The sequence below is a fragment of the Tauraco erythrolophus genome, chromosome 4 (genome assembly GCF_009769465.1).
Source record: "Tauraco erythrolophus isolate bTauEry1 chromosome 4, bTauEry1.pri, whole genome shotgun sequence".
In the NCBI taxonomy this organism is placed as follows: domain Eukaryota; kingdom Metazoa; phylum Chordata; class Aves; order Musophagiformes; family Musophagidae; genus Tauraco; species Tauraco erythrolophus.
Genome location: NC_141468.1, coordinates 3267396 through 3291378, shown reverse-complemented (window position 1 = coordinate 3291378; position 23983 = coordinate 3267396). Strand labels below are relative to the sequence as shown.

At 46.5% G+C, this 23983-nt stretch overlaps 1 protein-coding gene across 1 annotated transcript in view; it reads right to left on the bottom strand.

Moving 5' to 3' along the window:
- Nucleotides 1-23983, bottom strand: part of PLXNA4 (plexin A4) — a 451603-nt gene that overhangs the window by 56513 nt on the left and 371107 nt on the right. The window contains exons 12-16 of the mRNA XM_086611134.1: nt 19739-19890; nt 18973-19090; nt 12926-13062; nt 11082-11249; nt 4705-4798 (exon numbers count right to left, since the gene is read on the bottom strand). Of these exons, the coding sequence (XP_086467260.1) occupies nt 4705-4798; nt 11082-11249; nt 12926-13062; nt 18973-19090; nt 19739-19890 (669 nt within the window). The remainder of the gene's footprint in view (nt 1-4704; nt 4799-11081; nt 11250-12925; nt 13063-18972; nt 19091-19738; nt 19891-23983) is intronic.

The following is a 23983-nucleotide window of genomic DNA, read 5'->3' as shown; positions in this document are numbered from 1 at the left end:
AACCCATTTCCTCTTGTCCTATCAGTGGACACTCTTGTAAAAAGTCCCTCCCCAGACTTCCTGTAGGTTCCCTTCAGGTGTTGGAAGGCAGCTATTAGGTCCTCCCAAAGTCTTCTCTTTTCAAGGCTGACCAATCCCAGCTCCTGCAACCTGTCCTCGTAGCAGAGGTGCTCCAGCCCCTGGACCATCTTTGTGGCCCTCCTCTGAACACGCTCCAACAGATCTATGTCTCTCTTATGGTGGGGACACCAGAACTGGATGCAGTATTCGAGGTGGGGTCTCACAAGAGCAGAGTAGAGGGGGAGAATCACCTCTCTCCCAGTGCTTCCAAATGCCCTCAGCCTTCCTGGTGGGCAGAAACCTCCCAGTCAAATGCTAGTCTACCTATTATCAGAGGACAGGGAGGAGCAGACCTCCTTGGTTATGGTGAGACAGGCTCAACTGCTTCAAAACTTACCCCACATCCATCACACAGTCAAGGCTGGAAAGAGATTAGGAAAGCTTTGCGGGGGCAGGTGTGTGAAGCAGTTTGTACTACAACTGGGCATCCTGTGCCTCTTCCCTGAGGGAGCTCAGCCTCTGGGATTTCCAGTGTCAGCATCTTCCCCTAATCTCACTTCCTTCTGGAAACAGAAAGTTCTTACTCTTTTTGTACGGCAGAGACTACTCAAAGCCTCAATACCACCCTGCAATTAGCTATCACACTCTGGGGATCGCTCCAAAAGTGTATGAGCAGTGCATGCTCAGTTGTGCCCAAGATTCCTGTTTGAACATCAGGTTATCTGAAATGAAGCTGTGATGGATACACTTGATTCCTAGATGTACTTTGGTTCAGGCTGACTAAGGAGCAACAGGTCTCGTGCCCTGTGGTGAACCTGTGAGCTGGAAAGTTCTCAGCTCACGTACAAGGGAGTGAAGATGCCTCAGAAAAATATTTCTAAAGGTGGTCTCAAAGACCAAAAATGTAAGATAACCAAAGTACAGAACAAGATACCAGAGCTAAAATGAAGACATCTTGTCTATACTATTGACCAGCAGTCAACTACTTCACTCTATAAATATTACCATCAGGATGAGCCCAGTGGATCTATCCCTGAGTTGCAGCTGGATTGCGTGCCGGGTGACTCTCCCCTTGAGCAGGGATGCCTCTCTAGGTGTGAGATCTCTTACATGAGACTTAAGAGATCCTTCCTTGCCTAAGGCAGAGAGATCCCTTACTCGCAACAGGTCCTCGGTGAGTGACTGGTAGCATGTTGAATTGATACTAATGAAACATTACTAATCCCTGTAGCTACTCAATATTATTATAAACTTTGTATAGATAATTCCATTTGGCATAAACCATTGTCCATGTCTGAGACTAAGATTGAATCTGGCTGCACCTAGGCTTCATAAGGAGTTTAGAGAGCAAGAGGGTACACTCTGAACCTCAAGACTCAACAGGAGGGTCTTCCTTATCCTTCACATCTCCGGCCTCTGTGTGAATCATTCTAACTCGATTATAACTTAATTTTCCTTTGTATGTTTCTTCCATGCAGTAATTAATAAGATGAACCTTGCCATCAGACTTACTGAACCTTGGTAAACCACTGTTAAACTTTGTTAAATTCCATCGAATTTATTGAATTCTGTCAAATTATTCTTTTACCTCAATAAAACATACTGCTGCTTCTCTCTTTTGAGAGAGGTGCATTCCACTCATCCGCAACAGGAAGCCCAGGAAGCTGGAGCGGTGAAGGCAGTAAGGTAGGTCTCAGAAGACCCTGGAGTTTTGTACCAGCCCTGCCCAAGACTTGCTTTTTTGTGTAGTTGAGAAATGAGTAATAGATTGTGAAAGGCATTGTTGTATCCCAACTTTCATTTTAAATGACTAGGACTTAGATAATCTGGTTTTCCTTCAGGATCTGAGCCTTCATCTTTCTACATTGTGGTTGCTAGCACAATGCACCCTGGTCTCACCAGGAACGAACGGGCTCCATGGGGAAACAGTACCAGCTTTGTGGGATCCCATCTGTGCTTGATATGAGAATCTCCTCCAAACTAGTATGATACCTCCAGCATTGAGAGCACACTCATTATCACAGCTAGCGTAGCTCCAGTGTTAATACTGCTTTGACTCAGAAATAGAGAGATAAGTGACTCGGACCAGCCAGTTTCATATTGTAAAGCAAGTCAGATGGTCTTTGCTGTAACAGCTCCTTCAAGGAAGAAAAGGCACCGGAGTACTTCGCAGCACAAAACTGATGGGCAGTTCCGCATGAGCATGTGTGAGATGATGAACAGGCTTCATCAATCTGCACAGTGGCATGATTGTTTGAGACCACTGTGTCAGGAAAGAGCTGGAGTCTGCTGGAAGAATAAGATGAAGTCATGCAGGCTTCTAATTCTGCAGGATAGTTAGAGAAGTGTTTGACTTATACCCAGTCTGAATCCACCCTCCTTTAGTTTAAAACCATTATTCCTTGTCCTATCACAACAGGCCCTGCTAAAATGTTTGTCCCCATCTTTTTTGTAGGTCCCCTTTAAGCACTGAAAGGTTGCAATGAAGTCTCCTTGGAGCCTTCTCTTCTCCAGGCTGAACAACCCCACTGTCTCAACCTGTCTGCACAGAAGAGGCTTTCCACCCTTCTGATCATTTTTGTGGCCCTCCTCTGGACCTACTCCAACAGGTCCATCTCTTTCCTGTGCTGAGGATTCCAGAGCTGGACTCACTACTGCAGGTGGGTTCTCACCAGAGCAGAGTAGAGGGGCAGAATCATCTCTCTTGACCTGCTGGTCACACTTCTTTGATGCAGCCCAGGATACAGTTGGCTTTCTGAGCTGCCAGTGCACATTGCCGGCTCATGTTGAGTTTCTCATCAGCCAACACCCCTGTCCTTCTCCGCAGGGCTGCTCCCAATCCCTTCATCCCCTAGCCTGCATTGATACCAGAGCCTTCTTGAACTTCATGAAGTTCACATAGGCCCACTTCTTGAGCATGTTCAGGTCTCGCTGGATGACATCCGGTTCTTCCAGTGTGTCAACTGCACCACTCAGCTTGATGTCATCTGCAAACTTGCTGAGGGTACACTCAATCCCACTATTTATGTTATTGATGAAGATATTAAACAGTACTGGTCCCAGTATGGACCCCTGAGGGACACCACTTGTCACCAATCTCCATACGGACATTGAGCAATTGACCACTACCCTCTGGATGCGACCATTCAACCAATTTATCATTCATCGAACAGTCCACCCATCAAATTCACCTCTTTCTAATTTAGAGAGAAGGATGTTGTAGAGGACCATGTCAAAGGCCTTATGGAAGTCCAGATAGACAACATCCGTAGCTCTTCCCTTGGCCACTGGTGTAGTCACTCTGTCACAGAAGGTCACTATGTGGTTGGTCAGGCGGGACTTACCCTTGGTGAAGTCATGCTGGCTGTCTCGAATCACCTGCCTGTCCTCCATGTGTCTTAGCACAGCTTCTAGGAGGATCTGGGAAGGATCTGGGAAGATCTACATGATCTTCCCAGGCACGGAGGTGAGGCTGACAGGTAGTTCCAGGGTTCTCCTTTCTACCCTTTTTAAAAATTGATGCAATATTTCCCTTTTTCCAGTCACCAGGGACTTCATCTGACTGCCATGGCTTTTCAAATATCACAGAGAGTGGCCTGGCAACTATATCAGCCAATTCCCTCAGGACTCTAGGATGCATCTTGTCAGGTCTCATAGACTTATATCTATTCAGATTCTTCAGGTGGTCACAAACCTGATCTCTTACAGTGGTAGAGACTTTGCTCTCCCAGTCCCTGCCTTGCAGTCCATCCACTAGCAAGATGTGGGAAGAGAGGTTGCCAGTGAAGATTGAGGCAAAAATGTGGTTCAGTACCTCAGCCTTCTCCTCGTTTGTTGTTACCAGTGTGCCAGTCATGAAATGCAGAGGATCTGGACTTTCTGCCCCCATTCCAATTAGTTCCTCTGCATTTTTTCTCTTTGGGTGCTCCCAGAAAGTCCCCATACACAGTCAACACCTTTTCAGATGCTGTTGCATGGTCCCATCCTCCAATCTGCTGTAGGTACCAGTAGGTGTTACCTGCTCCTGAGTTTCCTAATTGCAGGTGCTAAAATCACCCATTTTACAGCTCTATCTGGAGCTGTTCAGCAGCTACTGGTAGTTGGCTCCTTCTAAGTGAATTGTCCTCCCAGACCTTGGTAAAGCTCTGCTGGTTTCCACAGAGCTGCTTCTGGTTCCTCAGGGGTCACTGAGAGTTGAATTAGGCTGTAAATCTATCTGGTTAAACCTGGATACATTCTTGCAGGATCCCAAATAGTCCGGGGAGTGGCCACAGTAGTACCAAAGAATACTTTTCACAATCTTGTCTGACTCCAACACACTCAGCTAATAAGCTGAATTTGGGCATACTTATGCACAGACATGGCTGGCAATGGTCCAAGAGAGAGGACAGAGCCAACGGAAGAAACAGGCTCAGCAGAGACCAGGAGCTGAACGACCCTTCATGACATCTCCCTCGGTCTTCTCTTTGGTCCAATGCTCCTTCATGGAAAGAGGACTGGGTCATCTTTCTGAAAGCAAGTCATACCCTCTTTTCTGGATGCAATAGGAGATTTCAGCCTCCAGAGATGTTAGCCAGCCTCTATCACCACCTTGGACATGTCCCCTTCTGTGACTGATCCCCACCTTACAGCAGCCATACTCACGTTGACATGTTCCTTTCCACCGTGCTTTGCCCGGATCTGAGGGTTTTGGATCAGGTCCAGGTGAGTTCCCCACACTGCAATCGGTGTGTTGCCACTAGAGAAAAAGAAATGGAAGAAAAGCATGAACCCAGCTAATAGATATCAGGACTGCTTGCACCAGCGATGGGTGATCTGTATTCCTAAATGTTGATTGCAAAGTGTCTGACCATATCTCACCGTCCAATAGGAAGGGAAGGAAAAACAAAACAAAGCAAATAATTTTTCATTCATTCACAAGGGGAGAAAGAAGTAAAACCACACATTTGCTAAAACCATCCCATCAAGCAGCATCTGGGTGTTTTTCATTGTTAGGACTCAGCAATCATAAGCTTCATTAATGAGAAGAAGAGCAGGAAATCTAATAGGAGCTCTTCAGAATGGTCCATAGACGGTATCTCCTATATCTCTTAAGGAAGGGATCCTAAAAATCCCTCATAGATACTATCCTGTGCAAGCAGCTCTTGAGGATCCAGTGTCACCTTGCCTGGTGGCTGTAGACCCATCTTGCATGTTAAACTTGCTACAATAACATCACCCTAAATAAGACACTGCCACTTCAGTGCTGTCAGGAGCCCAGTCCTGTAGAGTCTAGAAGAAACAGAGTCAAAGTCTTCAGCCTTGGTGTGCATAAGGCATCTGCTCAGTTTCCATTTGGTGACCCAGGTAGAGAAGCTCTGCCACATGTTTTAGATTCAACATGGGACAGAAGAGAGATTTGCAGTCACTGTGTCCTCTTGCTCAGGCACAGACTGATTTCCTGAGAAAGCCGATCCATACCAGCCGCAACCCTGCACCTGGTAGATTTTCTTGCTTTTTTAACATCTCTCTCAGCCCAGTTTAAGATGGGAAAATGTAGATGGAGCCTTTCTCACTCCCTGCAATCACTGTCACCACAAGGAAGGAGCTTTCAGAAACACCCTTCTTTCCTTTCCTTTGCCTCTTCCAGCTGCAGCCAGTGGTGCCGTTTGTGGGACTTTGGGGAGCAGAGGAGAGGGAGGAAAGAAACTGCAAAGGAGTGTTCCCAGGCTTCAGCAGGAGCTGATACGTGGGCTGGCTTTGAATATTGTGTTGAGGGGAAGGGTTGACCATAGGTAGCTTTGACCATCCCAAATCAAACCAACATTGCTCTGCCAGAGTGAGCTCTCCCTTTGCAACGCTGTGGTGGAGGCAACATGATGCAAGGGCTGAAAGGGTAAAAGTCAGCTGAGAAAGCAAAAAACCTCAGCTGTCAGGGCTCACACAGCCGGGCAGGATGAGGAAATGTCATCAACGGACAGTCCCATCTCTGAGGGTTTCCCAGGGTGAGGAGTGTTCTCAGTTTCGGCACCTGCCTCCGTAACTCCTCCTTGGAAACTGTCCAGGCTACAATTTCTTTCCTGGAGTGCTCTGTTGAGAATGGGAGGAGAGGCCATGTGGAAATCAGTAGGATTGGGAAAAGAAAGCTCAGAATCCATTTCCTGTCTGCAGCTAAACCTGCACGTTCATGAAAGGTGAAACAAATGCATTATAGATGAGAAGACACCGGAGAATAAACACCCTGTAAGGAAGAAACTTGTATCGGCCAACAGATCTCCTGCACTTCTGACCTTTGTTTTCCATGTTCCTCATTTATCTTTATTAATCTAACGAGGCAGGGAGGAATGAATGCAAATACACATCTCTGCTCAGCACTAGAGCTATCGAGTTGCAGTGAGCTGCTCACAGCTCTCTGGGACTGTGCTTCAGCCCCTCCAGTTACACCCACACCAATGAACCAAACTTGGCCAAGGTACCAGCTCAGACACTGGCTGGTGGCCATCGATGCTGATAAGCTGCTAGCAGCAGCCCAAGCAATGCCTGGACATGGTTCAAGGGATAGCAAGGGCCAGGGAGCACTCCCAACAAGCAGGACAGATGAAGCTGAACTGCCTTAGAAGGAGGAAATATCACCGGTGGTATGGATGAGGGTTATGCACGATCGTTGGCTTCAGGACAAAAGAATAGACCTGGATTAAGTACTTACTAGTTTAAACATAGCCTGAGTGACCAAGAAGCCTGTAAAGTTGCAGTCGTGAGCCAAGAGCGCTGCCAAAAAGCATTGTCACGACTGTATCTTCCAGCAGGCACTCCTGTGACACTTCTCTGCAAGGTTCCTTATGGTCTTTCATTCAAGTAACCCCTGTACGGACTGATCCATGGTTAGGACAACGGTTGACCTTGAATTTTGCAGAGTACCTCAAGTTCTTGCTCTCTGAAAGCATCAGCTCTGATGGGAAATTTCTAATGGGAAATGTTATGGGGTGAAAACACATTTTGCCAATTCCATAAGATCTGCTTGGTTAGAGGAGCTCTCTTGAACACACAGGGGATCTCTACTGAAGTCATACATCCACTTACAAGAGAGTTCTCTCTCCCTGCCCTACAGAAAACATACCCCCTCCCCAAAATTCAGCTTCACATTAAGTATTCCTGATATCACCCAGGGAGAGCTCACTCACCAGAAACGAGAAGTGTATAAACCAAATTGTTCTTTCTCCACTGTCTTGGTTCTTCTGGATTTTTGGCAATAAGCCTTTATAATATTTATTATTATTTATTATTATTATTATGAATCTCTGCTGATTCAAACTAGAAGGGATTTTGTATCTTTACTCAGCTGAAAATTTTACATGTTTCAAATTTATCAAATGTGTGTGCATATGTACATAAATTCTTTTATTTAATCAACCAAGTCTGTGCACACAGTTTTAAACCCACGTGTTAAAAATTCTGTGTTTGGTTTGGAAACCAAGCTTGCAGGCTCAGACCACAGTTATTGAGCACAGCCACAGCACTGGATCAGAGAGGGATCTTTGCTTTGAGAAAAAAAAAAAGAGTGGTTGCTGAATATACAAAATCACCCCCAAACTCTCTCTGGCTTGTAAATCAGGCAAATAAAACTGTTGCTTGCCTTTGCATGAAAACCACAAGCCATTGCCTTGTGTGTCTGCAGGTGAGTGCCCTGGTCATGGTCACCTCTCCCCCAGGTCGGATCAGAGCCTGGAGACATTCTGCTGCCCGATAAAATAACAGAGGTGCCAAGATCACAAACTTTCTTAATTTAACTCCTTATTACCCCTGAAACTTTCAGCATAATTTTCTATCTGCAGACTCCGATAATTGCTGGCTGTCACTCAAATCAAACCCAGATCGAAAGCATTAATGGAGCCTCATAAAACTCTCGTTACCTGCCAGCCCAGTGCAACTCTTTTTTTTTTTTTTTTGGCTATGGGAGTAAATTAGCAGTAATCTTTTCTTTATTGTCTTGGAAAATGGCACTTGAGAAGGTGTTAAGCCAGGCTGGGTACATTCATTCACTAATTTTGCAAAGCTGGTTTAGTAGCAATCATCTATCCCTCAAAACAGCTTAGCCCCACAGCCAGGAGTGATGAATCAGAGAAGCGCGGTGGATTTGCCGTAATGAATCACACCACACAACAAACATACTGAGGAACAGCATCCTCGGTTTGTCTCCAGGTCCACGTGTCCTGACTAACTCATTTTTTGCTTGATTTTCAGCACTGGAGTTGGCAGCACTTCCATCCAGCTCTGTGTGGAGGCCTTATCCTGATGTTTATTCCCATTATGACCTGATGGATGGAGCTCCACAGCTGAACAGTTATAGGGCTTAAAACACCCTGACACCCTGAAACACAGCGGTAGTCCTGGATATTGCACCTTGTGTCTCTGCGCCCTCCTCCAAGGTTATGTCCCTTTGGAGTGATTCAAAAGGGCACAAGAAAAAGGATGAGGTGGAGGTGGGTAGGTCTGGTCAAAATTAGGCACCTGCTGCCACTCAAGTGGATGTTTTTGGATTTCAGAAACACTGAAAAGAGCAAAGGTTAGAGGTCGTACCTGAATGATGAGGCACGTAGAGTGCCAGACATCCATCCTGGCAGCTGCACACCCTGCAAGTAAGCTGGCACCCACTAAACAAGTAGCTCTTCTTAGTTGCCTATATGCTAGGAGATGTGACAGGAGATCCAGGGCAGCAAGCAACGGGTGGCAGAGTCTCTGCACCTCCAGGCTGGGCAAAGCTTTGCCGATATGTCTGAAGCATCTCCTTGGTTGTTTCTTCATTTCTTGCTGGCAGCTTCAGCAGGGAAACCAAGGAGCAAACGGGCTCTGGAGAACTTCTGCTTCTCACCTCCCAGCCAGACCTGAAGCCAGGCAGAGGAAGGTCCCTATGCTGCAACTTTCCTGGAGATAATAGGGGAATTCACTCCCCTGGGCTGTCAATCTGGCACCTTTTAACTGGCACCTTTTAGCTCCCACTTTAATAAGGAAGGGAGAAAAACGATTTCTCATTTCACTGATAACCTGAACTCTGACTGAAAATAAAACCCCCAAATGGAAAATCCAGACACTAGAGCTTCAAGTCCAATGTGCGAAGATTCAATCTGGCTAAAATGGTAAATTCCCTCACGGTAATTAAAGGCACTAATTGATTTGTGAAAACATCTTCTGGATGGGAGCTGAACTAGGGGGATTTACAAGCCCTGCTCCTAATCCCTGGATACTCCAATCAGTCCGGTTTGACAGGGGAGCAGAGAGCTGCCGTGGATGAGGGGAGACTAAGATTTCTTATTTTGTATCTTTTCAAGGAAGTACCAGTGCATTTAACAACCAATTTCTCTCTTCCCAAGGCCATTTCTGCAGGTTTCTGAGAGGGTTTGAGTATTGCTTTGATGCTTTCCACAACCAGGGCAAATGCTCCTCTCCGGCACCTTCACATGAACCCTCTGAATTCAACATCAAGGGGGTGAAGAGAAAAAGGGAAGCCTAACGAGGAGGAAGGCTGTTTGACAGGGTAGGGATGAGGATTCCCTTTGTGTTTCATCACAGGAGACAGCCCTGGGGCTTTCAGGTATGACAGCCAAACAAGTAGTGCTTAGTCCTAAGCCAACAAGGACATGAAGGCTGCAGGAAAGGCAGGAATTGCTGCTTTCAAACCCAAGGGAGATTCACTTCTCTAAGAACAGTTATGACATTTATGCCTGGGTTTAACAGATCAGTGACTGGTCCTGCTGCCATGCAAAGCTGTGGACCCCGTCCAATGGGGCCCGAAACACAGTCATGACCAGAAACAGTAGGAGTTGCAGCTTTTAGGGATACAATAGTGTAGTTAAACCAGCCCCAGTGGTCTGTAATATTCATAGAATCATAGATTGATTTGGGTTAGAAGGGACCTTCAAGATCATCTAGTTCCAACCCCCCTGCCATGGGCAGGGACACCCTCCACTACACCAGGTTGCCCAAAGCCTCATCCAACCTGGCCTTGAACACTTCCAGGGATGGGGTAGCCATAACTTCTCCGGGCAACCTGTGCCAGTGCTTCACCACCCTCATTGTAAAAAATTTCTTCCTTACATCTAATCGAAACCTACTCTCTTCCAGTTTAAAGCCATTGCTGTTAGTCCTATCACTACACGCCCTTGTCAAAAGTCCCTCTCTGGCTTTCTTATAGACCCCCTTTAGGCACTGGAAGGCTGCTAGAAAGTGTTCCCAGAGCCTTCTTTTCTCCATGCTGAACAACCCCAACTCTCTCAGCCTGTCTTCACGGGAGAGGTGCTCCAGTCCTTGGATCATCTTCATGGCCTCCTCTGGACCTGTTCCAACAGCTCCATGTCCTTCTTGTGTTGGGCACCTCAGAGCTGAACCCAGTACTGCAGATGGGGTCTCACAAGAACAAAGTAGAGGGGCTGAATCTCCACCCTCGATCTGCTGCCCACACTGCTTTGGATGCAGCCCAGTATTACTCAGACAGGGACCATCCTGAACCTGGAGATAAACCTCAGGCTGAGAGGTTTATCAAGGGAGAAATCTTCAACACTAGGTTGGAGACCTGCTGCACCCGCCTGTGTAATTAAAGTCTCCAAGCAAGCTTCTGGTGAGCACGGGCAGCTGGATTTTTCTGCATTAAGCCAGGAAGCTTTGCTCTGCTAGTGAAGATGGGATGCAGGATCATTTAGACTTGGACCATGCAGGGTTTCTTTGGAAAAAGGCTCATGCTTCTGTCCATCCCTCACTAGACTATGGAAATTTTGTCCCAGGGGTACGACATGAGCACAGACATACATTGAGCATCCAAGCCGTTACAATGAATGCACAATGGACTGCTGGCCAGTTAGATCTTCTGAGGACGCAAGTTCACCAGCACTTGTGGTTCTTGGGCTCTGTGAAGCAGCTCTGCACAATTCTATACCTTAGTGAATACAATGCTTGAAAAGTACCTTTCCATATCAAGGACCAACACGAACACACCAGTGCTGCATTAGAAGATAAGGGGAGGTGGTAGGAGGTGTCCATGGGCTGCTTACCTGAAGATGCTCCACTCAGGCTCAATCCTCAGGATAGTTGGATCCTCCACATATTCATACTGCAACTCTTGATGTATCTTGGCCTTGTCCACTCTCACGGACACCTTCACCTTCTCAAAGCCTTCATCTGAGGCAGTGGTGTTACAGACGATGTGCTTGGTGGATCTCCTGTGAGCAGAAGCAAGTCAATATAAACCAGATGGTACCAGTAGCAAATCAATGGTAGCAAAAAGAGCCCAGCTACTTACTCCTCTGTCCTGTGACCTTAACCTATGCATTGGGAAGCAGTGAAATGCACTGCCACAGGAATGTGCTGTGAATTGTGTTAAACATTTATCTCAGGAAGTGACACTCCCTTTTCCCTACTTTAAGTAAAACCACAAAAGTCATCGTTTCTCAGGTCTCAGAGTGAAAACAGAACCCCAAGGGAAGTGCAAAGCAGACCTTTCTCCAGAAGTATTTCTGTATGATTAAACACTCGATTGATTTTTCCTTCCTGACTGCAGACATACGCAGCAGCAGCTCATAAAAAGGGATGTTTGGACCTCAGCTTTCCCGTCTGGGATAATAAAGCTTACTTTGCACCAGGACTGTAAGCCTTGTTTAAGTGCAGTTTGCAGCGTGCCTGGGACCTTTGCAGGTAAGGTGCTAATATAGTTGGAAGCATGTTATGGTTATGTTGAAAGAGGACTCTGCATAAACCTTCTCTTTTGGGCAGGGCTTAAAGCCAGCTCCAAGTCTGAATTTTGCAGTAGCCCTTAACTTCCATAAAGAGCCAAAAATCCAGGCTCCAAACACCCTCAATCTCCCCAGCCCTGTGATTTGGGATACAGTCTCATCTTACACCCTAGAAAGGATAAAGCAGGGTGCATCCTTCCCTTGCAGAATGGCACTCGCCTTCACTGACTGCATCTTCCAAGTGCTCTCCAAATTCTCCTGAAAGACCACACTCAATCCCTCCTAAAACTCCCCAATCTCTTCAATGAGCATCTCCAAGCAGCTGTGGTTCCCACTTGGCCTTTTAAATCACAAGCTGTGACTTCACCCTCCTGAACTATAGATGCTGAATCACACCACAGTCATGACAGGCAGCTAAACAGGATCCCCCAAGCCAGGAGAGGGAAGGGCATTGCCCCAAGACAGTGGTCCCAGGTCTCCTGTGAACAAGCCCTTCTTCTGCCAAGGACATGCTGGGAGAAATGTGCCAACTTCATCTTCAGCCTCCAACAATATTGGCAGCGAAATGTGTTGCACTGAGTAGTTTCGAGCTGTGGGAGCCCCTGGGAATAGGATTCAGGCTCATTCTCACAGGGATCAGGGAACATTCAGCAGGTAACATCGACATTAAGCCTCTCTGAACGGCAATTGAACAGAAGCCAACCCGGAGCTGAAATGTTGCAAATCATCCATTTCTTAGCACTACAGGACTATTCTGGGATAAAAGGGAGGTGTTCTAATACTTAGAACTGATGTTGTCAGATTTTCTTTGTCACCTCCGCTAAAGCAGGGACATGAAAATGAATCTTTTAACCGACGTACTCCCAGAGCAAGTAGCAAAGCACAGGACCGTGGAGAATTGTAGTGAAATTTGACAAGGGACCATGGAAAAAAACACATCAAATACCAATCAAAACAATGAAATAAATCCTATTCTCTCACTCCAAAACATGCACAGTAAGGTTGCACACAGTGCAAAATGCAGAAGTCCCATTGCTGAATAGATGTGGCCACAGGCAAAAGAGGCACATGAGGGACAGGGCTTCTGGGCTGCAGAAGTCTCTTGACTGCTAATTCCTCACCTCTTTCAGAATCAAGCATGTAGAGTAGGAAGGACTCATTTGTACCTGTAGAAAAGGCAGGGTTGTCGCCCAAAGGTCACGATGACATTGCTGCCTGCATTAAGGTTGTTGCCCGTAATTGTCACCTGGGTGCCACCCGACACTGGTCCCCGCTTCGGCTTCAGATCAGAGAGTGTCAGAGTCTGTGAAGGCAAAGGGTTGTGTTGAAAGCACAGCAGAGGAGCATAGGTACCTTCCCTCTCTCATTTGAATGATGGAGAGAGGTAGGTACCTCCAATGGGGTTCTTCCCTTCAGAAGATGACCGTATCTTTTGGCCAACAGACGAGCCTAGAGTGACTCCAGTCTTATCACAGACACCCTGCTTGAATGGCAAGTTTGGTGGGATGAGTTCAGACCTAACCTCAATATGTTCTCCTCATTTCTTCAAAATCAGACCTGACCTGGTACCCATTCAGAAATACTCTGCTTGTAAAGTCAATTCCATACCTGGAGCAGCTGGACCTACAATCTTCCATCTCTGCTGCTTGTTTGACACAGCTCAGGTGTCTTTTTGCTGTCATGCAACACCACCTCTGGAAGATAAACTGGATCTTGAGCTGGTTGATCGGATCTTACTGAGGACTCTTCACCTCCAAACTGTGGAGCTCACAAGTGATGAAAATGATCAAGTCCTCAAAGGATTACTCTAAAGCCTACACATCTGACAAGGGAACAGAACCTGCTGTGTAACTCCAGAGACATGCCTGAAAACTCCCGCTGTGCTCACAGGCTCTTTCCCTGGGAAGGAGGAGAGCTGTTCAGCAGAGCATCTGAGCTCGTGTCTTGCCTCTCCCACATGCCCACCGCATGAACACAGACCTTTCTCTTTCCCTTATCAGACTTAGATGCTGAGACAGTCTACTGGAGTGTCCTTCACCGATACAGCACAGCGATGCTCATGTCGAGATGTACTCTGAAATACTACAGCCACAAAAAGAGTACTGTCCAGACAACCCTTTTTTTTTTTTTTTTTCTATTTCTACAGCCTTTTTTCCAAACATAACACCACGTTGATATATCAAAAAGGGGCACAATTCCTTCAGGGACCCCAAATCTCAAACGTCTTTTTCTTACCCTCCTGCTCTCCCTTCCCAAAATCAAGATAAAATACTTGCACTCTGAAGGTACAGATCACCCTGTTACCACAATGCAGAGAGGAGACATTCATTTTCAGGGAGAAATTTGGAGTTACAGTTTATTCTTTCATTTGCATTTTAATAGAAAAACTTTCCACTCAGTCCCAAGTGAAAAGCTACTATATGCATTTAAATGAAGATTATTTTTTTCCCCTCTCTTTAAGAATGATGACACAAATGCTCGAAGCTCTCCTCAGCTCCTCTGAATGAGCAGGTACATCACGCAGTCACCTCATTGAGCTTTGGAGACCATTAATCCGTGTTTATAAAACCACCTGACACACACCACAGCTCCCACTTTCGCAGACACAGAGCCCTCTCTGTCCCTGTCCCCCATCTGGGTAATCGTTTTGAAAAACAGCGACAGGGTTTCCACTTTGCTTTTGTTCAAAACGAAGCTACCACTTGGAGAAAGAGCTGAACATGATAATCTGACATACAGCTCTGCAGAAAAATCTGTTGTCAGAGCTGGATGGTTCTTGTGTTTGAACTTGACTGGTTTTGACTAGATGGTTTGGAAACTGTTTTTTTACTTTTCTGGAAATATTCTCTGACAGCTTTTATTGGGATAAAAGATGCAGGAAGAGTATGTAGATGCAAAAGACCCACTTTAGCAGGTAGCAGTCCTCTTTTCAAGGCCAGGTTGGACGAGGCCCTGAGCAACCTGATCTAGTTGGAGATATCCCTGTTCCTTGCAGGGGGGTTGGACTAGATGACCTTTGAAGGTCCCTTCCAGCCCTAACCATTCTATGATTCTATGATTCTATTTTTAGGGTACCGCCTCAAGATCTGATGGCAACTCCTCTTTAACCCCTTATTGATGGCCACTCACACCAGTGCAAATTACTGCTGACCATGATGGCTGCTGCTGGGAGGTGACCTGCCACCTGGGAGAAAATGGGTTGAGAATGGCCAACTTGGTGCACGTAGCCTACACAACAGCATGGCAGTAGCAGCTACTTTACAAACCAGAGAGGGACATTTGAGTTAAAGACCCAAAGCCCTTATCCCACGTTTCGGTGGGTAAATAACCTGGCTGTGGCCTTTTGAGGAGCCCTGCAGACCAGAACTACATCAGCACCACTCCTTGGCAAAGCGTTGCTGTGTCTCATGCCAATCTTGCAAAAGGGTCTGTGGCGAAGATTTCAAAGTTGCGATAAACCATTAATTATTCACGGTGGCCTTCATAAATATTGCACAGCATGATTGCAGTAAAAGGCAGCCTCCAGAGTGTTTATTGTTTCCTTGCTGGGGAAAGGGGATGGAAAATGCTAGTGGACCCCTAGATCGAGTGGATGTCTAATGGGCTGAAGTGGACAGTGATAATGAGGGAAAGAGGCCAGGAAATCTCCTGTACCTTTTTAGGGTCTTGCCTACTTTCCTCTGCTCCCCAAACCTTTACTTTCCTCCAGTACCTCCCCGACACAGGCTGTCCACAGAGAAGCTGCCATCAGAGTTGTATCTAAACAGACCTCATGGCGCACGTCAAGACCTTGGTTCCCATTTTTTTCCGCCCACAGCCAAGAGTAGAGCGAGACACGACTCAGATACAGCTTGTGCACCCTTCTGTAGGTTCAACAGTAGCAGCAGGAGGGGAAAGATGGAAGGGAGACCAGTTGCAAATGCTCTTCTGGGACAAGGATCTTAGGAGTAGACCCAGAAGAGATGCAATCAGTAGCCCACATCGCCTGCACTGAGCCACAAAATCCTCACCCAAAGTCAGAATAAAGGCAAACTTGCTTCAGTGAATTAAAAAGTGAAAGGATTTTTTTTCTTTTTCATTGAAAGACCATGCAATAACCATAGTAACAAAATGAATGCCTTAAAAAAAAAGAAAAAAGATATTATTTTCATTTAGATAATATTAAATTTTATTTCAGCCTGCAACCAAATGCGTTGTTTCCCTTTTGGCTTATTGTACTCTCTAATGCAATGGGCATTTTTGACCACAGCTGAGTTTAAAACAAAGTAACAGCATTTTGGATTTAAAAGTTCTGTTTAGGAATGTGGAGGAGAACCGTTCTGGCATCTCTAAACTAAGCTACCTCTTTTTTAAAACACTGAAATTAAATACTCTATTGAGTTCTAAATATCACCTCTTCCAATTCTTGCAGGAGAAGGGACGGCTGAACCTATTGGTCAGATTCAACCTTGTTTTGTTTGAAACATTTTGAAAAGCACTTTTCCAGAGGGTTTACTATGCATCAGAAAGAGAGATGTTTCTCTCATGTGATGCCCTTCCTTAGTTTTTAAACATCTTCTTTCCCTTAAAGCTGCCACCCACCATTGCAGGATGCCAAGGCATCTTGTGATGCCTGCAGTAACATCTATCTCCTGGCAGAAGTATCAGAGGGAAGCCAAGCTGTGCCAACAAACACGGCTCCTGCTGTGAAAGCAGTGAACACGGGAGAGGGTATATGATGGGCAGGCTGGAGAGCATCTGTATTTTTTTCTGTCTAGCACAAAGGTATCGAGGTATTCAGCACAGAAAACCCTGTTGACTTCATGCTTGTGCACAGCTGGGACAGCTGGCAGCCGGGAAACCAACAAGCAGAGGGAAGAACTGTCATAGACGGACACGGATGATCAAAATCGGAGAGTAATTCCAGGAGTAGCAAAGGTGACATGCTGAAGTGTAATGTCCTGGAAAGTGCCCTTCTGTCTGCCTAGTGTGGGCTATCTCTCAAGGTCTTTCTCTGCCCCCACCACCACAGCACCTGAGTGACATCAGAAAATACAGAGAATAGAGATATTTCTGTAGCTCAAGGAGGCGATCTAAGATATTTACATTAATTACCAGCTTCCTTTACCACAAAAAAGTGCTCGGGCACGTGAATACTTTCAGAAAAGACCCATTCCCTTGCAGGAGACAAGAGCTTTTGATGGGAACAAAGAGACCCTCTCATCTCAAACCTGTGCAGATCTGCACAGATCAAGGCCAGGCAATGCTTGCATGTCCCCAGCAAGGCGCCTTAGAGGAACTAGCAGGTCTCTTGGACAAGGAGCGTCAGTAGAAAGGAGCAGAGTGAAGCAAAAAATCGAGTAGAGTATGCAAAATGGGGTGGGCTCTGCACAACTCTTCCTTGGCAAAGCGACAGTCTGAGGCTGAACTCGCACCAGCGGTGGTGCAGAATCGGGCCCAGAGCCCCTCTGACTGCTTTGCAAGCTGATGTCCCAGTCAGACGTTGCCACCAGCCCATTTGCCAGCCCCAGCAGTCTCTTGAAAGGGAGGAGTGTGGCTGCTCTCTGAGCATCGTCAGCACACGTTGCTGACTCCAGACGGGATCCTTTTCCTCCACTTCTTTGGACATATCTAACATTTGAGGCCGGAGATGCAGGAAATTCCCGGTTTCAGGGGGACTGCCTGCTGCGGGGAAGTGAGTGGAAGTCGTGTATGTGATCCCACCGCTCACCACCCCTGGGGACTTTCGACTTCATCCACAAATTCCTCATGGCTAAGTCCTCTCTCCAAACCACCTACCCTTCCCACTGCCAGGCATGTGATTTTCTGTGACAAGAGGACGCTACATAAAACCAACGAAGGTGTTGGTATTTACGGCATGCAGTCCCATGGAGGGCTGTGCACTCAGAGGAACACCTTGGATTTATGTCTGGCCTGTATCTGAGACTTGAGAGAGACCTGGGCTGAGCTGAGGGTAACAATCCAAGAGCTGCTGGGCTGTTCCAACCACAGCTCTAAGAGCAGACATTTGCCATCTCTCCAAGAATGAGCGCTGGGGTGTGATCCCACTCTTACTCATGTGTGTAGGCATCACCCTTAAAAGCTAACTGAAGTTCAAGCTTGCTTGAACCATGGAGCATCCAAAACAGTTGCCCACTTGCACTGAGTCCCAGTCATAGTCTACAGCTCACCTGCAGTTCACCTGACTGGTGAACTGGTCCCTCCTGATCTAGTGCTGCTGGAGTGCACCATTGTTTCTCCTGGATGCCCAGAAGACCACCTAAAGCAAAGACCCCTTGAATGCCAGATCTTGCGGAAACACCTGACACTGCTATAGTGACTGTCTCTAGCCCAGTAAATGGGAATTTTTGTCCTTGCTAGCAGAAGGCCATGGGCTTTGCAGTGACGTAACACTGCAGGGTCTCAGGACAGCTCTACGTTTGCCATGCCCTGAGATGGGTGTCCCTGTGATCACAAGTGTCTCATGGCTGAGGACCTCATACCTGACCTGCCTGAGCTCAGTGCTGTAGACACCCTGGATGGCCAAGGGCTGCTGCCCCAGGCAGGCACTGCCCAGCAAACACCAGTCCTTTGTGTGCCTGGGCTGGGCACTGGGCAGCTCTGACACTGGTTCTGGGGACCAGGGAGAAGGGAGCAGGAGGTGGGGAGAGGGAAGATGAAGATACCCCTGGGGGAGACCCAAGAGCAAGGAGGAAGAAACCTCACCACGAACATCACACTCCTCCTGCTGAAGACCTCAGGGTGGTAATGACTAGTGGCAACCCCCATGTTTCTGCTGTAGGACACTGGTGCCTTCAACTGTAGGGCCTGGAGGGATGATGGTGGGGTGAGCATCACTCCTGGGAAAAGTGAGATACCAGGAAAGATTTTTTCCTTTTTCTTCTTTTTTTCCCCCCTTTTTCTTTTTTCTTACTTGTATAGCATTTTTAACTATTAATGAGGATTTTCTGCATTAATTTGGACTGTGACTGTATGTAACTGAAAGTGGACTAATAAGTTGGACTATTATTAGATTGTTAAAACATTAATTAGGCAGGCTATTTTTGCTCATAACAAGATTTTGAAAGGCAATGGAAGGAACAACTTAGTGTGCTCAGGACTGCAGTCAAGTGCTCAGAGGCTGAATATGCTCAAGGACAATGGATAGATGTAGCAAAGGGAATCAGGGCCTGAGGACCTTCAGGGCCAAGGAGAACTTCTCACGGGAGCTTACCATAAAGTAGTAGAGCTGTGAAGACCTGGCCATGAACTCTGGTTTGCACTCAGCCACGCAGATTTCCACGAATCCAGCATGCTGGCTGGGCTTGGCCTCCCCCATCTCACATACTATCCTGTGGAGAAAATATGAACCAGAAGCAAGGTTTGAGGGATGTTTTGGTAGTCTGGGTAAGATGGAATGGGAGCAAACAGCCCACACTGCTGGGAAATGGACTGTAGACTTCACCTATCCTCTTCTTTCCAATCCAGGATCCAAATTGTGCACTAAGTTATTCTTTAAAGAGTGGCAGCTTTTGGCTGTTGGCACTCACTGGGACAAATGCTCAGCTGGTGCAAATCAACATAGCTTCACTTCAATATACACAGATGCTGGGCTGAGGTTTGACCCTAGGTGCCCCTCTGTCCTCCAGCCTTGCATGGTGGACAGCTTTGCAGCTGTAAGGTTTAATGATTACTCCCACATGGGATCCTACACTCTTCCGGGACTGCTGCCCTACAAGCTGCAATTGACTACCCTTCTGGTGGCTGTTACGTGAAAGATGAAGGATAACTTTAAGGTATATGCCATGAGGATTACCTAAATACGCAATTCAAACACAGTAATAACTGGATTATTAGCTCCTGAGCTGTAAGTGAGGAATGGCATCTTCCATTCCTTACTTCCAAGTCTGGGAGGAATGGACTCCTCAGAAGACCCTACAGGTAGCAATGACTGTTATAAGGTGTGCTGTGGCCCACTGTCTGCCGCACATCCAACTTACTGCTCCGCTGGGATGTACCCTTCCACCAGTGGTTTGCACTCCACTCCGGCCACTTTGACGTGAGATGCGATATCTCTGAACTCCAGCCCCAGATTCTCCCCACGGATGGTCACTTTGGTCCCTCCTTCGCGAGGGCCCGTCACCGGATTGATCTGGAGAAACAAGCCAAGAAGGAGGAGAAATAATCAAACCACCTGTGTAAAGACATCGGCATCCTCTCAGGTGAAAGAAGAGGCAAGTCAGGTCTCTTAGTGACCACTAGAGACACTCATAATTATGAACGCTGAACAACTGAGGGAACAAGACTACTCCAGATACATCACTAGGACCAGCCCGTTGCAAATGTATTATATATCACACATGCCCCAACCTCAGAGTATCCAAAATTCTGCCCCAGATCTCTTTTGCTCTCTTTTGACTACTTGCAAAACATTCAGAGATGAGTAGGAGATGTTTTCTAGGTAGGAGCAGGGGTTTCTGACGGTGCAGCTGAGCTCTGCACTTTATAGACATGAGCCATGGAAAGGCAGGAGTGGGACATGGTGGAAAGAAATAGGAGAAAGAACAAGAAAAGGACTCAAATGGCTTCAGCCAGTCACTTTAAATTCTAAATTCCCAGCCCAAAGCACATGGAGTCTTTTCTGGAAGGAGACATTGGTCATGCATCACAAACTCAGCTGAAAATGTCCATCTGAAAAAAAAAAGCTGAGACACAACAGAAACAGCATGTCACATTAGACACAGAGTAGGCGGACGGTGACTGAGAAAGTACCAGCAGTTGCTGTGTGCCAGCACATATTTCTGCAAGAGCTCCAGCTGCCCTCATGGGAGAGCTGGGGCCAGGGGAAGGGCAGACATGGGAGCATGGATGGCTTACTTGTGGGATGGAGACCCTTGTCTGAGCCCCAGCTTGAGATGAGTGGCTATTACAGCAGTCCTGGTGGCTGGTGGCATGATGTTCGCATCCCTGGCTGGACCTTCACCAGACCCTAGGAGGGGCAGGATCGCTTCATCTTGCTCAGCAGTAGCTGCGCTGGGCAGCAGAGCCAAAGCACCACCTGCACTCCAGAGTTCACCTCTCCCTCTTGTTGCAGAGCCTCAACCTGCACTCACAGCTGTCCATGTCTCTGAAATATTTCTGGCCCATGCAACGCATCCATTATCCTTGTTCAGAGCCAGGTGGAAATTAGCGTTGGAGTTGTCTCCTCAACATTGAAACAGCACAGAAATCATGGGGCTGGCCCTTAATTATCTCAGTTCTGCCCTTCCAATTATTCATCGTGCCCAAACTCTTTGCCGTACAACTGGCTAGTTGAAAGGGTCTTCAAATGTTGCTTTCAAAGGGTGTTCCCTGCTGCCCATTCAGGATGCCATGGCTGCCATCTGCCAGCATTGGCAAGGCTCTCTTTGCAGTGAGGAAGGGGGAATTCCCTGTCTGAGGTCCGTACCCACTGGCTGGTGGCTCTGCCAACTGGGAATCTAGGGCTGGCAGCAAGACCCTTGCATAGCAGTTGGACTGGCAGGGAAAGTCGAGGCACTGGCAGGAGCAGGTTTGCCCTTGACCGCTTCCCAGTGCTGAGTCTGGCACCAGGGTTATCCTAATTTCTGCCCAGAGTTTAATTTTTATAAGGTACATCTTTAATGAAAGAAGAGAGACCCTGTCACCTTTAGGGGATATTTTATTTTAGAATGTTTAATTTTAGGTGCCGTGAACCACTTCCTGAATGAGTGCGGTTTTGCTCTGACTATACAGGGAACCAACAGAAGTTAACAAATTAATAGCACAGATGATGGGAAAATGTCCTTGCCCGTGGCAGGGGGGTTGGAACTGGATGATCTTTAAGTTCCCTTCCAACCTAAATCATTCTACATTCTATGATTCTATGATCACAGACAAGTGCTTGGACCTGTAGGGTTGTGTAGCGTAGACACAACCTCTAGAGCACAACGCTCCTGCAATAGCCCAGTCTCAGGTCCAAATACCACTTGAGCCAACAAATCAGAACCGTGGCAGGCTTATTCCTGCTCCAAAAGTCAACAAGATATTTAAGTCCTAAAAAGAAAATATCACAACATTCAAAAATCTGACAGGTGAAATGACTATTTGGGTTGGCTGGAGATTTGACCTTTGGATGGTCTGTGGTGATGAGATTGATAGACAAGTAGAAAATGAATTAAAAAAGAAAGAGAGAGGCATTTGTGGTTATTTTCCAAGAAACAAGGGAAGTATCTTAAAAAATGAGAATGAAAATGAAATTTCTGTTCCAGGAGAAACTAATACTGATTGTCTCAGCTGGGAACTCAACACTGAAAACTTGAACTGTTTTCCAAAAATGACAGTTCCAAAATATTTTTGTTCTGAATCATTAATAAATATCTACTGAAGCAGTTTTCTGTTTGAAATATTTCTTTTACTGATGTCATTTAGTCCTCTCTTGATAAAGCACTATACAAATGATGCTGGAAGGCTAGAATGTATCATCATACCAAATGCAGCCTCATATGTACTCAAAATGAAAAAAGAAAGATAAACTAAAGTTCCCATATTTTATTTTGTTATGTTATGCATTAAACACACTTTGTAAGAGAACTGAGCTCCCCCTGGAATATTTTCGTTCTCTTTTGTGGTATTCAAGTTGCTGTCAAATGATTTTTGTTCTAGAAAGGTAGGTGTCCAGTAAGCCATGGTTAATGAGGGCTCACCTATGTTAGCATGGGCAGGACATCTCATAAAGGTCAAGAGAGGATTTTTTTTTTCTCCTATAACTAATGTTGTTACCCTGAATAAAAGAAGGTGTAGTGGTGAAAAGGAACATCTTGCTAGAAAAGACCTTTTCTTTAGAACCAGGGGTGAGTTTGAGACAAAAGTTCCCCTGCAGAAGTCATGAAAAACTCAGTGGAAACTTTATCATCCTCCTTCCATCTCTGTTGAGAGCATGAGATTTTAAAAATTCTTTCTTATCTCGAAATGTATCAATAGGAAACCTCCCGCAGTGAAGCCAGCACAGCACCTCTGAACCCCTCCCTGTGGGATTTTTAAGTTGTAAAGGTCATCTTCAAAACCCACTTATTTCCTTAAAACAGGAGGGCCTGGGATTCTCCAAGGAGCACGTGGGGGATTTTTTAACCCCAACTCATCACAATCCCACAGACACGTACAAGAAGAAGGTGTTACCGCGCTGTTTCCACAGCGAGGAAGAATGAGCCCGTTTCTATCACAGGTGCAAAAACGTGGACTGAGACCTGCCAGTTTTGGAGAGGAAAACGCAGGCAGGGAAAAAAAAAGCTGCCAGGAAGCCTCAGCTTTCCCTTGAAGACCCCGAGCTGGGACGTTGCATCGCAATTTACGCCCATTGCTTGCAGCTTGTCAGCCTTAGAGGAGGTTTTGTGGCTCAGCGAGTCTCCAAGTCCTTTAATTTCACTGAGTGGCGACATAAATGCAAGAGCGAGTAAATAAGCACAGGTTACGAGAAGCTCCACGCTGGGTGCATGTGTGTGTCTGTGCAAGTGTGAGTACAAGTGGTGTTTCTCCTCCGTCGCCTGCACAGACACTGCCCTGGCTCCTGGCCAGAATACGCCGGCTCTTCCCAACCACTCCAGACCTACCGTTAGCTGCGATACAGACCCAGTCACCTGAGACTACTTCCATGCTAATGGCTCAGAAAAAGACTTTCCAAGAGCTACTTATGGTTGCGCCAGACAGTTGGAATATTTCGTGAGCCAATATTGAAATTATCTGTTCAAGCTTTCATAGATTCCATAGATTTCTAGGTTGGAAAAGACCTTAGAGATCATCCAGTCCAACCGTCCCTAATCCCCATTAAACCATATCCCTAAGTAGTTCGTCCACCCTATTCTTAAACACATCCAGGGATGGGGACTCAACCACCTCCCTGGGCAGCCTATTCCAGTGGCTGACAACCCTTTCAGAGAAGAAATACTTTCTAATATCCAACCTGAATCTCCCCTGACTAAGCTTATACCCATTTCCTCTTGTTCTATCACCCATCACTAATGTAAAGAGCCCTTCCCCCACCTCACCACCATCCCTTCTCAAGCATTTTTAGGCTGTAATCAGGTCTCCTCCTCAGCCTCCTCTTCTCCAGGCTAAACAGCCCCAACTCCCTTAGCCGCCTTTGGGAGGCGTTGGAGGAGATGCCAGCAGAATTAGAAGTATGTCCCCTCTAGAGCTGTAGGGTGGAGAATGAGAGCTTTGGACTTCATAAAGAGACTGTAGATGGAAGG